The 15,696-nt window shown below is 38.2% G+C and overlaps 2 protein-coding genes across 4 annotated transcripts in view; one reads left to right on the top strand and one right to left on the bottom strand.

Annotated features, from left to right (window-relative positions):
• The window catches only part of LOC306850143 (rho guanine nucleotide exchange factor TIAM2-like), a 92,814-nt gene extending 78,390 nt beyond the window's left edge, over positions 1-14,424 (top strand). For all 3 annotated transcript variants that reach the window (XM_079385602.1, XM_079385603.1, XM_079385601.1), the window contains 12 exons: positions 2,901-3,086; positions 5,925-5,993; positions 6,570-6,695; positions 7,389-7,497; positions 8,520-8,699; positions 9,061-9,179; positions 11,443-11,551; positions 11,858-11,916; positions 12,187-12,283; positions 12,385-12,466; positions 12,555-12,712; positions 13,012-14,424. In XM_079385602.1, the coding sequence (XP_079241728.1) occupies positions 2,901-3,086; positions 5,925-5,993; positions 6,570-6,695; positions 7,389-7,497; positions 8,520-8,699; positions 9,061-9,179; positions 11,443-11,551; positions 11,858-11,916; positions 12,187-12,283; positions 12,385-12,466; positions 12,555-12,712; positions 13,012-13,628 (1,911 nt within the window). In that variant the 3' untranslated portion in view covers positions 13,629-14,424. The remainder of the gene's footprint in view (positions 1-2,900; positions 3,087-5,924; positions 5,994-6,569; positions 6,696-7,388; positions 7,498-8,519; positions 8,700-9,060; positions 9,180-11,442; positions 11,552-11,857; positions 11,917-12,186; positions 12,284-12,384; positions 12,467-12,554; positions 12,713-13,011) is intronic.
• Positions 14,101-15,696, bottom strand: part of LOC306850146 (mitochondrial dimethyladenosine transferase 1-like) — a 27,165-nt gene continuing 25,569 nt past the window's right edge. Inside the window, exon 8 of the mRNA XM_079385606.1 lies at positions 14,101-15,373. Coding sequence (XP_079241732.1) covers positions 15,094-15,373 — 280 coding nt within the window. The 3' untranslated portion in view covers positions 14,101-15,093. The remainder of the gene's footprint in view (positions 15,374-15,696) is intronic.

Here is a 15,696-nt window from a genome sequence, read left to right as displayed (position 1 = left end):
AATTATGAATGGGTTATATGCAGAAACCAAGCAAAGAGTCCTCCCTTTATAATCAGTGAAAGTGATATCACTTCAGTTCTGCAACACACGCTCTATACTGAAATATAATGAAGTGAAGTGCTCTGCATTTAACCCATCCAATGTGCACACACACAGCAGTGAACACACACACCGTGAACACACACCCGGAGCAGTGGGCAGCCATTTATGCTGCGGCGCCCAGGGAGCAGTTGGGGGTTCGGTGCCTTGCTCAAGGGCACCTCAGTCGTAGTATTGAGGGTTGAGAGAGAGCTGTACATTCACTCCCCCCACCTACAATCCCTGCCGGCCCGAGACTTGAACCCACAACCTTTGGATTACGAGTCCGACTCTCTAACCATTAGGCCACGACTCTATGAATCTCTTATTTACATGGTGTTTATACTTGATGGTTATAGCGAAATGAATTGCAAGCAAGCAGAACTCACACCAATGTTGTCAACTATTTTCAATGGAAAGTAGCTAAAGCCTGCTCTGAAAAGCCACTAAATGTCGCTAGATGGCATCATACGCTAATTAGCATATTCGTGGCATCATTGCGTCAAATTTGCAGTCTGCCTAGAGTCAGTCTTTTTCATCCGTTTGCCTCTCTCCTGCTGTCTGTGCGCACATACTGTATTTAATACAGTCGAATTCCCAATGACCTGTTCTCATTTACATATTACCGTGTTAACCAGCTGTCACTTTTAAACTATTTAGAAGTTGCTCTACACTTCTAAAATATCCTGATTTACAGCTGTGTCATCATTTGACTAAATCACCATACACACAAGTTAAAGACAATGGCTGTACTGTGATTTCGGCTGTATTTACATGTAAAATGATCAAGCAGCAGCACGTTTTTCTATTTATTCTATATAAACGTGCCACTCCTCTCTGTCACTCACTGAGTAGAGCAGACGTAGAGCGGTGTGACTGTACTAGGAAAGCAAAACCTTGACTCGCGGAAAGTAGCTATGGTTAAAAAAAGTTGCTAAATTTGTCACTAGTTTTCTGAAAAGTCGCTTAAGCCCAAAGTATACTAAGACAGTCCTCACTCCATGCATCTGATTGGCCATTGTATTCACACGCACAACAAACATGTCTGTGATTGGTTCCAATGCCCAATGCTGCAAAAACACGTTTGACACTGTTCACAGAGCGCTGTCTCAACAGGAGCGTTTGAAAGCAGCCGTCTATGCTTGTGTGCCTATAGTTCATACTAATTACACTTAATTTCAGTGCATGTGTCCACACTGCATATTTAATGCAACCTACTTGCTGAGGCATAATGTTTATTTTTCACTGCAGTGTTTTTGAGGCTGTTTAACTAATGTGTGAGATGATGTCCTGGGAGCCCCAGTGTTTGCTTTGGGTGGTCCTACTATAGTTAAGCTTTCTGTCAGAAGATTGCGGCTGAGCTTACCTATTCCTCATTCTCTCTCTCTCTCTCTCCCGGCACACTAAACTGACTTTGAAGCTACTGAAGCACATGGTCTCTAGAGTCTGTGCTGTAATTAGTAAACCGAACTGCAGAAGCAATCTGCTTGTTTCCTTGTGAGATCCCATTTTCTCTTGCCGCTCTTCTGGCTGAGTCACTGACTCATTTCACACAAACACTCTTTGCATTGTAATGTGTTTTCTGTCGCTGTATATTGATTGGTGGTTTTAAGGTCTTTGGTCAATAGGACGCAAGTTAACATACGTGTAAGGAAAAGGTCAAAGTGCTGAGTTTATATATTTTCGCAGCAGCAGGGTGCATGTGCTCTGTTCAATATGGACTCTGTCTGGCTGGTTTAAAGCCAGAAAAGGGCTTTGGTGTTGTTTTTGTCCCCTGTGGTCACAGATCTGTCCCTGTCAGCTGTTTCACTTGTTCACTGCTCTCTGAGAGCAGAAACCGCGATGCTGCAGCCTTTATTTTGAGACTTTCACTGTAAGCAATATCGTTGTTTGCATTAATGTAACATCTTAATAAGAATTTGGCTGGGAACCTTACCACTGTAAATGCTGACAGCTGGACACAAGATGCAACCCTTCAGTTGTCAGTGTCTTAATATTTGGAAACTGATCGCAGTGTTTAAGAAGATGTGATGCAGCTGCGGCTATGTCTGTAGGGTGTAGATCCAGCGTAAATTATGTAATACCTGCATATACATCTTATATGGACCATTTCTGTCACAATGAATCTGTGCTCATCATGTTCCAAGCTGTTTCTCCACAACAGCTAGAAAAAGCTTTCAAAATACATGTTTTCCTAAAATGCACTAACAAGAGGAATAAAGGACTTTTAGCACATTTTGTATTTTATTTTTTAGTTGTAGATATATATATGTTGCATGTTTACTGAAATGCAAGTTTACTGATATAAAAAAATGCTATATAAAAATGTCTTTAAAAAAAATAAATAAATAAACAGACATAAAAACTCACAGTAAGTGATAGGCAAATCAAATGGAACAAAATGGAAATGGTTTAATAATTTTATTGTTTATTTATATTTATTAAGATTTTATTTGTGATTTTTATCATTAGTAGCATGTGACAGCAATACTGATGTGAACAGACCTTTAGAAGAATTTTGTCAGTATGAATAGTACAAATGTGTACTTTATATACTGTAATCTGTTTTACGAGAAAATGCTGTTTTGGTCTTTCTAATGTCTTGATTAATTCAGTGTGTTACTTGCTGTTCCTTTGTAATTATTTGTGAAATTTACTAGCAATTTCTGAGAGAAAATTGTTAATGAAAAATAGTAAATAGAAAATAGTAAATCCTATACCTTTTTTTTTTTCTATGTACGTTCTCTCTTGTTTTCCTAAACATTTGAGTGATTACTTGATATTGGTATTTAATGCAATTATTTTAAATGTGTCTCCTGCAGAGTGTGGATTCAGTGTGTTCGCTGTACCACTCCTTCCAGGAAGGCTCTGGAGGTCTGATGGAGGGCCAGGAGCAAACGGGGCCAGAGGCTCCCACGCTCAGGCCCTGTCCACGTCATATGTCTGCCACAGAGAGACTATGCAAGGTCATCCAGGAATTAGTGGACACGGAGAAATCCTATGTGAAGGTGAGAACTGACTCTGTAATCCCCTATTAACATAGTTCAACAAAGAAATGAGCTCTCACATGAGTAGATCCATGCAGTCATCTGTACGATACTCTTACTTCATTAAAACTGAACTGTTTCACCTATTAATTCAGCTCTGTGCTTATATGGAAGTCACATCAGTTCAGTTCTAAACCTCAGTTTAATGAAAGACCTATGAGGTGAAAATGGCTGTTTTCGCAGAACATGTTTGATGGATAGCTGGAAGAGTCTTCACTGAGTCCCGAAGGATCGCCTATTAATTAACTCCTCTAGCTGCTGAATAGAAACGCCTCCCCTCTCATCTGTTTTCTGAATAATCCTGAGGCTTGCATACGATCTCTTATGTGGTGCCAGTTTTACCCTGCTGATGTTCATGGTGAACCTTTAGATGGCATTAAAACTCTGCTGCTGTAATGGCAATGTGCTCCTCGTGGTTAATAGGTGTCAGGGAGGTGTCTGATTATTCCATCGCTCTGTGATTTGTGGGAGGGGGAAACTGTGCTATCCCAGAGTCCTGTGCCGGAGCCATTTGTCTGTGATATGCTGCATCGGCACTGGCAGACTGCTATAAATCAGCCTAATGAGAATATTCAGGTTGATGCACCAACAGCCTAACGATGCCATAACATGGCCACAGTGCACAGTGCAGGTTTGAGAGCTGTCGGGGAGCGGCTTTGAATTTGAATTAATTTTCAGTTTTGGCTGAAACTGTTTTGGTGATGCAAAATCAGTGAAACCGAAACAGTTAAAGTGACATTTCAGACCTTCTCCGATGGTGCATTTAGTGCTTATTTTGTGGCCACAAGGTTAAGCTACAACAGGTAAACGTGCCAAATTTGTGGGTACTACAGTAACTGGACCGACAATATAGATTTCTCAGCTTTAATTGATTTTCATTTTGATGAACAGGGATCTTTTATGAATCTATGCTGTTCATGTGTGTTCAAAACATCACGTGATCTGATCACATCTTCCTCTTTATTGCTAGTTAAAGCATGATATAAACATGAATGAACATCAGAAGGAAACAATACAACTATCTGAAATAAATCATGTATGTAATCACAAGTCATGTAATCATAAATCAAAAGTCTGATGTAATCACTCAATCAGTGTTTGTAACATGGAAAGACTTAAATAAAACAGCCAGTAAACAATGTCACGTAACATTACATTTAACTGAGGAAAGCCATGCAATGATCATATTTTGTTAGTAATTATATAATTAAAACCTTCACATAAAGACTGCAATTTAAAAGTTTATATGCAACATTTTATTTTAGTGTTGATTATTAAATTGATGTGATTAATTTATTATTAAATAAACTTTATTTTTGGTTTCAGTTTTTGGCTAAATGAAAACATTTTTGTTTTCAGTGTTTCGGTTAAAAAATAAAAATTCTGTGCTTCACTAACACTGTGTCTTAGGTAGGGTTTGGAGTCATTACAAAATATTTTGCAATAGCGCAACTTAATACTTGAAGGAGAGAGTAGGGGTGCAAATCCACCTTTTACATGTAAATTTTACCAAGTGACCTTGTTTCATTTTTCCTAAGTACTGTATATCCATAATTGGTCCAGTTCTGGCGAGAACCTTCAGTATGATTTTGCAAGCTAAGGCATCTTTACCAGTGTTGGGGAAAGTTACTTTTAAAAGTAATGCATTACAATATTGCGTTACTAATTAGTTACTAAAAAAAGTAACTAATTACGTTACTTAGCTACTTTTTATGGAAAGTAATGCGTTACGTTACTTTTGCGTTACTTTTTAAATATGAGCAGGGCTTGATTGTTCTAATTATAGCAAATGTATATATTATATGTATAATTATAGCAAAAGCCCTTTCACACCAAAAAGTGTAATGAATAAGCCTAAGGCTGAAGGAAAAGTAAATTGACGTCTGTAAAGAAGGACGCAGGAGAAGAAGGTTCAACACTCTTCTGCAATAAAAAAAACAATGAAGCACAATTGTTAGTTTATCTAAAGTCATTTTTGCTTATTAGTATGGTTGAACTGGATCATCAAAGGTCAGCAGCAAAGACATTGGTTAATAAAATGGGATTAGATACATTTGTGTTGTTTAACATATTTAATTATTGCAGGTTTGCGTCATATTCTGAGTTTGCATTTCACTTTTTAATTCATTTTGATGAATACTAAATCTGTTTTTTGCGAGTGGGATGACTTAATGCACATTCACATTTAGTCTAGGACTACAGTAACAGCATGTTCACACAGCGCACTGTCAGTCAATAAATGGGAAAGAAGTAACTCCGATATTTTCTTGTAAATTAAAAAGTAATGCGTTACTTTACTAGTTACTTGAAAGAAGTAATATTATTACGTAACTCACGTTACTTGTAATGCTTTACCCCCAACACTGATCTTTACACTGCTGGATTAAAATGATGTCTAAAGAATGTCAGTCACTGTGCTAAAGAACAAATCAGTGTTTTGGCGTGATGCACTAACTCTCTTTTTCAAAAACTAGTGAGCTGCATCTATATATAACAAGAGTGTTCATACAGGGTAGTACTGCCCTGTTTAAGCTATTAACGAAACTGTATTTTGTACTATTTTGTCTTGTAGAAATATATCAATAATTTAGTGCAGGTACAACCTCTGTGCAAGGACAGCTTTAGTTTTGTTCCTAATGTTTCAGTTTAGTGTTTTACATTTTTAATTACCTTGCGTGTTTTATTTTTCAGATATGCATAAGGAACCCAAAAAGAGGTTTCATGTAGTAAAACAATTCTGGAGATGCTAATTCTATGAGAGCTCATGATGTAATATTGTGCTCTGTTTCTTCTATACAGGACCTTAACTGCCTGTTTGAAATTTACCTGAAGCCCCTGCAAAAGGAGACCTTTCTCACCCAAGACGAGGTAAAGCAAACCCCATACTGGAGCAGGGGATCGGTGTTTGATTGAGTTGTCACAGATGGCACAGTCATTGCAGTGATACATATTGGTTCATTTGCCACAAGCTTGCATGTCCTCACTAATGTGACTGATGCTAAAGACTTGCACATTCCACTTGTCAGCTTTCAGACTGCCGCCTTGTGAACTGGATATGACCCTGACATGACTCAGGATATCCCTGAGGAAAGATCAGTCAATATGTGCTGAAGAGTGGGCCATTAATGCCCCATTAATGGACACTAGAGCATGCCCTTGCACAAATTAGACAAGGACTAAACATAAAATGGCTTTAATGCTGCTTCTTAAGTTACTAGTGACAATTTGAGGGGCAATAAAGCTTTAGCAAGGGGCCTGCGATATGAGCTAGCACAACTAAAATGAAATCTGCAAATTTAAATCCATTTTCTATGAAGTACTAAATTGTACCATGTGAAGTAATTTTAAATCACATAAAGTTGTAGCTTGCATGCATTTTTTGCTTGCTTGTTTTTCATACGTATTGTTTTTTTTGTATAATGGTTGTGTATTTTCTTTGCCCAGATGGAAAGTCTATTTGGCAGCCTTCCAGAGATGCTGGAGTTCCAGAAAGTTTTCCTGCAGACCCTGGAGGAGAAGATTAGTTCATTCCCCAACTTTAATATGCTTGAGACCCCTGTGCAATTCAAGGTGGGCATGCCAAATGCATTCATTTCTTCATTAATACTCTCATCTGTAATATATGAGACGTACACAGGATTTTAATCACAAATTAGCTTTTTTTCAAGTTGAAGGAATAGATCATGCCAAAAAATTATATTCTTTTATCATTTTACATTTACATGTTTTTTCCTCCATGGAAGGATAGTTTATGATTTTTCCATGTGACCAAACGATTTTAAAGCTACTTTTCATGAGGAACAGAACAGGGTTTAACTAAAATCTTTAATTGAAAAAAGGTAAATTAAACTACTTAAAATGAAATAATTTTAAGTTGAAGCACTTTGAATATGGGCAAATGTAAATAAGATTTGTGCAGTAAGGTGGAGGGCGAGATTTTCATGTAATAACAGCTGAAAAATTGGTAAACGTGGGGTACAGCGCATATGGACTGACCGATTTTTGTCAGTTTTGTTTGGTTTTCGTTATGGTAAAGAGCAGCTCGAGCTGTGTAATATCTCCTTATCTGCTCAATGGAAGAAAATCAAACCAGTTTGGAATCATAAAGAGTTGGTAGCTGATTCAAATTTCCATTGCTGTGTGAATGGTGCCTTGAAGGGAATCAAGCTCAAATGAAACACTTCAGACTCAAATGAAACTCTTTTGTGTTAAGCTTGTTTCTTTACTCATGATGTATCATTGCTGTCTTTTTTTCTTATCCAGAAGCTGCTCTTCTCATTGGGTGGTTCGTTTTTGTATTACGCAGAGCACTTCAAACTTTACAGTGGCTTTTGCGCCAACCACATTAAAGTGCAGAAGGTTCTGGAACGAGGTACAGCACACCACACCTCAATCACATCATCTTTGAGCTATAAAATAATAGATTATTACATGTGGAATAATTGAACCAATTTAATGTCTCTCATTCTGTATGGGTGCTTCTAAAATGTTTTAGACTGGCAGTGTCTCAACATCAGGAGCCGTTGTTGGTTTATCTTTTCATTATTTCCTACCGAGTATTAGTGATTAGCCACTATAAATGTTGAATATAAATTATGTGTGAAACATTAGCCTGGTTTTCCTTCTTAGGCAAACTGCCCAGTTGGAAATGAATGAGAGGCTGCCCTGCCCACATTTAAAGTGGAGAACTGTACCTCGGCCTCCTTTTTAATTCATCCCATTACAAGAGGAGAGCAATCCTCAGAGCACCACCAGAAATTGCACTTTAAATGCTATAAGAAACAACCAGCTGTGTTTAACCACATGATAAGGACATGAAAGGACATGACATGGCGCTTGCACTGCAGATGCAACAACAGGAGTGTGTGTAGCAGTCTGTCAGCGGTGCTTGTAATTATATATTCTCACACACCGCTTCTGTTATGCCAAGGTTTCCGTTTGCAAAGCGAAAACGACTTTTTGTGTCGACTTGTTAATTGCCTGCCAATTGCTCCCTGAAGTGTCAATTCATCTGGGGCGAGGAGTGCCTCAATTACTGCTCTAATAGCTCCTCTTGATTTGAACGACAATGCGAGTGATAAATGTATAATTCTGCTTGCTGTAGAGGTGGTGCTTGTTAACTCCCCTCACAAACTCCTGCCAAAACACTCATTTCAGTGGAGGTACGATCTAGATCCTTGATACTCACCTTGGTGTTGTTCATTGTCTACAGTGTTGCATTTATACCGCAGGTGTTCTAACGAGGTGTCAGAGAGCCTGTGCTGCCTCCTTGTGGATGGATTTTTTGCCCTGTGTGCATTGCCTAAAGCCATTTACCTGCGGCGGCCATTAAGAACATGTTATTTCTAGCTCGGTGGGTGGTGCTGGCATTTATAATTTCTCTTTTGTCTTCAGCTAAAACAGATCGATCGTTTAAGGAGTTCCTCGATGCAAGGAATCCAACCAAGCAGCACTCATCCACACTAGAGTCCTACCTAATCAAACCGGTGCAAAGAGTACTGAAATACCCCCTGCTGCTCCGCGAGCTGGTGTCTCTCACGGACACGGACAGTGAGGAACACTACCACCTCACAGGTACATCACACGTAGAGAGACGCACACAGCAGGGCTTGCTTTCGCTCACTGTCTAGATGTCTGGTTGTGGGTGGGTCATTGAGAGTTAAAAAAAAGTTTACACAAGATATTTTCATAAAATCCCCAAGCTGCCCATTTACATATTAGTAGCATTTATTGTGTTCTGCAGAAAGGTTTGAATTACATGAGGATAAGTAAGTATGTGAGCTAAACAGATGTATTACAGGATTAGGTCTGATAAGGTTTTTTTGGTTTTTTTCTCCATTTTGAGTTCACACAGTAATTTTACTGCAATTTGACCGCTATTTTTAGAAATCAAAGCCCAGAATGAATTATTTTGACAGATTTGTTCTTATTACAGAGGCACTTAAAGAAATGGAAAAAGTCGCAAGCCACATAAATGAAATGCAGAAGATCTATGAAGACTATGGTGCAGTATTTGACCAGCTGGTAGCAGAGCAAAGTGGCACTGAGAAAGAGGTACAGCTGCACATACAATCTGAACGCATCAGGGTAATCCCTTGCAGGGCTTGCAAAATTTCTGAAACCCTGGTAGCCCTTCGGGCAGGTACTCTTCAGATTTTGGTAGCCCGAAAATTTATTTAACTAGCCCAAATAAAATAATGACCATAAATATCAATCAAAAACATTTTCAATACACAAATATCAACGAATATCAAGGAAAGAGTTTTATTTTACTATTTACAGAATTCTTAAAAATCTATTTAAGGCCATTTGAAAAATTATTTCTTATACCATTTAACGTATTTAAAACTGTCTAAGGCCTTAAAAACTCTTCAATTTAGTTGTATCAAATTTAAGGACCCGTGGGAGCAATGTTCACTCTAATTTTTTTTCTTGCTGAGCAAAACTTTTCTCTATTGGGAGGACATTTCGGGCACCTGAGCAAAAGCATTCGTTATACCAGACCTGTACGGCACGCACACAAAAGTGTGTAACTTTGAACTTTAATGTGCTATTTATATTTGATTTGACCCTTGATGTAACTAAATGATGTACATTTTAGGTACCTGAGAAAACATTTTTACTGTACAATACACTGCAGTTCAAAAGTTTGGATCAATAATTTTTTTTAAAGAAGTTTCTTATGCTCATCAGTACTGAATATTATTTCACAAAATAATATTGTTTAATATTATTGCAATTTAAAATAAATGTTTTCTATTTTAATATACTTTAAAATGTAATTAATTCCTGTGAAGCAAAGCAGTATTTTCAGAGTCACGTGATCCTTTAGAAGTCATTCTAATATGTTGATTTTTTTAATCAATGCATTAAAAAAAACAGTTGTACTGCTTTTTTATTTTATTTTATTTTTTATACTGTATTTTTGGGACCTGTGATTATTTTTTTTTAAATAAAAAGTTAAAAAGAACAGTGTTTAGTCAAAATATTGTTTTGTTTTTTTTAAGTCTTTCTTTTTTAAAGATACTTTAAAAAGGTTTAAAGAAAGTTAAACTTTATTCAGCAAGGATGTGTTAAATGGATAAAATTGATAGTAAAGACTTCTATTGATAGAAAATATTTCTATTTTGAATAAATGCTGTTCTTTTAAACTTTTATTAATCAAAGAATCAAAGAAAAAAGTAACACAGGTTCCAAAAAAATATGAAGCAGCACAACAGTTTCATCACTGATAATAAATCAGCATATTATTCTGATTTCTGAAGGATCATGGGACACTGAAGACTGGCGTAATGATGCTGAAAATTCAGCTGTGATCACAGGAATAAATGCTATTTTATAGTATAGGTATTAAAATAGGAAACCAATATTAGAAATTGCAATAATATTTCACTATATAACTGTTTTTTCTGTATTTTTTAAATGATTACAGCCTTGATGAACAAGAGACTCAAAGTCAAAGACTCAAAAACAAGGTCAATTATTTATCAGGTTTATAATATAGCCCTAACATAATATATTATCAAAACAAACTAAACAAACTATTTAAACTGATAGAATAGAATAGAATAGAATAGAATAGAATAGAATAGAATAGAATAGAATAGAATTGAATAGAATTGAATTGAATAGAATAGAAACTGAAGCAAAACTTAAGCTGAGATCTGTAAGTTAAATATTAAAAAAGTGAACATATGAATTCTTCTATAGCTGTAAACATCGTTATGAAGTACAGTTTGTACAATACTCTTGTGTGACTGTACATGTTTCAGAGTTTTGTTACCCATCCTCCGCTATTTCCAGCACTTAATCAAGCCACTCTTCTTTAATTCATGAGGATGTTTTATTTCACGTCATTGCGTTTGCGTCGTCTCTCGTGTTGAGCAGACAGCAACCATTGAAGTATTGAGTTTCTACAGCGACTGTAGGTGCATATCGTTCTCTTTCTATGAAACCTGTAAACCGCATTCACTGGTTCTAAATCTGCCGTGACATAAGCTCGAGCATTGCTATTCTTTCCCTTTTACTGGCGGCATTCAATCAAACGGCTTCCCAAATAATTTTTGTGTGCGCGAGGCAAATTATTTCTTCTGCGCGGCCGCGGTGGAAGAAGAGCACGGTCGCGCGCGCGCTCAGCTTAGAGGTAACACTGCATGGGAGCCCTGTATTTAAGGTAGCCCGTCGGGCAGGGCAGTGATACATTTTGGTAGCCCAACTCTGGAAAACACAGTAGCCCTGGGACGTCGGACTAGCGATTTTGCGAGCCCTGCCTTGATTTAACAGGATATTCAATCTCTCTCTTCCTTTTTTGTCTCAGGTCACAGAGATTTCTATGGGACAGTTCCTCATGCATTCCTCAGTGATCTGGCTCAACCCGTTCCCATCGTTGGGCCGTATGAAAAAGGATCCCGAGTTCAATGTTTTTGGTGAGGTTCTGGTCTTTTCCCATGAAACTATATTTTTATATAAAGCATATTTCCCATGAAACCTTATTCTTATCTTTTCATGTGACAAATTAAATGTTTTATATCTTAATATATTAAATAATTAATGCAAATATTAAGGTTTATTTTGTCACGCAACACTCAGCCTGGACTTCTCACAGAGCTTTTTATAGATCTGTGAAAGTATGTTGGGCTCGTTTCCGATTTATTGGCAGCAGTTCTGCAGCCTCAAAAACAAAGAATTCTGTCGTTTTCTAAAATTAACATTTCTGCTTGACTTTGTTTTAGTTTTTAAGAGAGCTGTGATACTGCTGTACAGGGAGAATAACAAAGCGAGAAAGAAGATGGTAAGTCTTGTTTTCACATTCGGTCTAATTACTTAGCAGCTCCTTAATGGGGTCACTTTATTTTATCATTTCATTTTTTTCCCTGCATTAATTGTGACAAGTTTAAATACGGGCAGTCATGTGTTAACATATTCATCCATTTAACATAAAATGTTTTTACAGATTACTTTACATAAATGGTGTTTTGACATCACATTTACATAATACAGTTTTAATATTTTAAAAATAGATATAAATACAAAAGTCTTATGTCATGCTTTTGTTTGCCAGCCAACTTCAAAATCAGCCCACGTAGAGCAGGATCCGTTCAAGTTTCGCTGGCTCATTCCTCTGTCAGCACTACAGGTTAGACTAGGCAATACAGCGGGTAAGAGACAAATCTGACTTGTTTGAGCTCATAGATGATCATAGATTTGTAATTTCCACATGTACAAATGATCAACTTTTGCATTTTCATGCTGTCTGAAGACACAGACTGCATCTGGGAGCTGATCCACACCAAATCACAAAAAGAGGGCAGACCTGAGACGGTGTTCCAGTTGTGTAGCAGGTTGGAATTGCCTACTTGGACATTTCAAAACATAGTGTCCCATTTTATTCCATACGGAGCTTAACATTTCACATTTTCTAATTTGCAGCACCCCAGAATGCAAAGTGAATATCATCAAGGTGATTCGGTCCATCCTGCGGGAGAACTTGCGTCGAAACATGCAAAGAGTTGAGCAACAGCCTGAGAGAACCTGTAAAAAGCGACTAACTCCCCTTCGAAAAACTCTGCCAGCTTCTGCTAAGCTAGGTCAGTGTGACCTCCTCTTTAGTGGCGATGCATTTTCCAAGGGAAATTTATTGGTAAAAAAAAAACTGCTACATCACAAGCTGGCTTCGAATGTCAGAACCTTTTAAAATATATAACAAAGGTCATCGCAATCAATTCCCTCTAAAGTGCTGGAACAAAGAGGTTTGAGTAGCTGTGCAGCAAGTTAAGAATAGAAATAGGGTGTCTGTGTCAAGTGTCGCAATGCAGTGTTTCATCAGAGAATACTGTACATCAACAAGATCTCAACATTCATGACTGCGTTCATTTGTGCCCCACAGGTTCTTCTCGACCCTTTTTGCTCTCCAAGCTGCCTTCAAATGACAGTTGCAGCCCCAACAATGACCCTCTGAGGCTGTCTCTTCCAGATTCAGATTCAGCCAGTGTAAGCAGTGGAACCACCAGCAGTGCCAGCGCTCACCTGGATCAGCCGTCTCGCCCGCAGCAGACCGGCCTCAAAGAATCCAACATCATCAGTGACGAGGACAATGAGACCAACGACCAGGCATGGAGAGACTATCCCAGTGCTATCGAGGCCCAGTTCTGCAGGCTTCGGCTGACCGAGGAGGCCTCCCAGGTGCCTGCTCCCCATGTGCTTCCAGAGAGCGGAGAAGTGGACACTCCAGAAAGGCAGTCTTCTATAAAGCGAGCTCACTTCAGCGCGGTAAAACGCAAGCCTGGCAGAGGCACTAGTAGTCTCAGACGCAGCCAGGCAGCCCTAATGAACATGCGTCGACACAGCCACTCTTTGGACAGCCAGACTGAGACCATGGCAAATAGCATGGACCTTAACTCACTACTGGAGAAGGAGTTCAGTGTGCAGAGCCTGACCTCTGTTGTCAATGAGGACTTCTTCTATGACAACAACGCCGAGGCAAAAAACGTGACCACTTCATAGTGTCTGTCACCTGGCCACCACAGAACAAAGCTTAGAATGGCTTCAGAGTCTATTTGCTTGACTTGGTGTTGAGCCACATTATCCCACGCAGCCTTTCTAAAGTTATTAGCCAATTCAGGGAAGCAACTGAGGCCAGACAATTCATTTGCACCTTTTGTGGAACCACAGTTTGACAGACCTTCGTTTAAAATGGTGTTAAGTGTTTCATAATTCTCCATGATCCACAGCACTAATTCACTGAACTGGCCACAGTGCAACTGTTTTGCACCAGAGAACCAAATTACCTGCCTTCACTCTTTTTACATGGCATCCTGATGTAAAAGTAAGACCAGTTTGCTCTCCCACATACTAGGAGCTATCCAGCTACAAGAACCGAATTCTGTCAGGTTTTTAATTTTGCCTTGTTTTGGACACTACATGCTTCTTGCTTTAAATCTAAGCATTGCTTCTATTTTGTCATGGGGTTTTCATTGTATAAAATATTTTATTTATTAGCCAGTTTCTTTTAATATTTTTTTTTAACAGGAATCCAAAATGTTGGGTTAAGACTTTGGCAGGAGATCTCTATGTACAGACTACTCATAACTTTGTTACAAAAACAGGGTCAATTGTAAACAATCAATCAGGACTTTAAATGTGCTATGCTGGAAATGTAACTCTGAAATAAAGCCTGCAGTTGTCCGTTTTTAGAATGTGTAAATAGTATTTTTTTTTTTCATGGATTACTGTAACTTAATTTTAAGAGTTTATATGACACTTCACAGCCCAAAACTGTAATAAAAAGGTGTCTGATTACATTGCTGGATTATTTTTGTCCTAATGATTTCCTGTTTTCTACAAAAAAAGCAACTTTTTTGGATAAAAACAAAGAAATAAAATGCATACATAAAGTAACAGACTACTGAATCACACTTTCAGCATTTGATTTGAACTATGAAGACAAGTGTCAGGTCTTAGGGACACGAATAACTCAAATCTTATTAGCACACATTAAAAAGTCTATGAAAAAATCATCAAAGTCAAATTATTTTTAGGTAACAATGGCAAATGTTTTTTTCTCTGACAGATGGTTGTCAGCCTCTTGCTGTAAAATGATTAAAACATTCCCATAGCTGCTTTATGATATGACAGGTTTTCTGGGGAACACTCTCTCTTCCTCAATTCCAGTTCCTATTCACCCTCTCTGTATTGAATTGATTAATGTAATTTTCCTTCCTACCTACAAAACAGCTTAATGTGATAATAATGTCCACAGTGTTCTCAAACTATATCTCCCATAACTTTATTTTAATCCCCTTGCATGCTTAAAAAGTCACACTTTTTTTTTTTTTTAGCTGAAAATTTTCAGCTGATGCTTAATTTACCTTACTGCTGGCTAGTCTTCTACATACCACAAGCATCCATTCAAAAGACCAAAAAAAATAATGCCAGCTGATGAAACTGTCACTATTAAAAGTCTGCTGCCTTAGTGGCTGTCGTTAACATTTTCCTCTATTGTGGTCTGAAGGTTAAGTCCTTTACGGTTGCTGCCCAACTGTCTTTTTGCCTGATGTTTGAGTTTCAGTTCTTCTCTGAAGTCATAGTCGATGAGGCCTTGGTTCTCCTCACAAAGCTTACTGTAGGCGTCTACTAAAGCCCTGAATTCAGAAATCGAGATCTCTGTGGGCCGCAGTGTGGGATCCACATCAGCACTGCACAGCAACTCTTCCGTCAGTTCTTGATGCTGAGATTCTGGGAACAGCATCCTGCAGCACAGAAAAAAACAGTTATCACATGCTGACACAATGAGTTAACGTAGAAAACTTGAGAAGTGGCATGGAAGTGACGTTATATGGTCTGTGCGGATGTTCGCTTAGCGCTTGTCAAACTAGAAAAGCAGCGACACACACAGTTTATGTCGCTGGTGAAATTACAGATGTTCTCCTTCACATTCCTCACTTCAGTGACACTAATTGTTGAGCTCCTCCCCAAATTCCAGCTCCTGAAGGGCCAGCTTCCTGCAGCATTGAGCTCTAACCTGTCCCAACACACCTGCCTGGATTTTATAGTAATCCTCAACACCTTGATT

This window comes from Barbus barbus (genome assembly GCF_936440315.1).
Source record: "Barbus barbus genome assembly, chromosome: 30".
In the NCBI taxonomy this organism is placed as follows: domain Eukaryota; kingdom Metazoa; phylum Chordata; class Actinopteri; order Cypriniformes; family Cyprinidae; genus Barbus; species Barbus barbus.
Note: the sequence above shows the minus strand (reverse complement) of the source record. Positions and strands in the feature narration are given on the sequence as shown.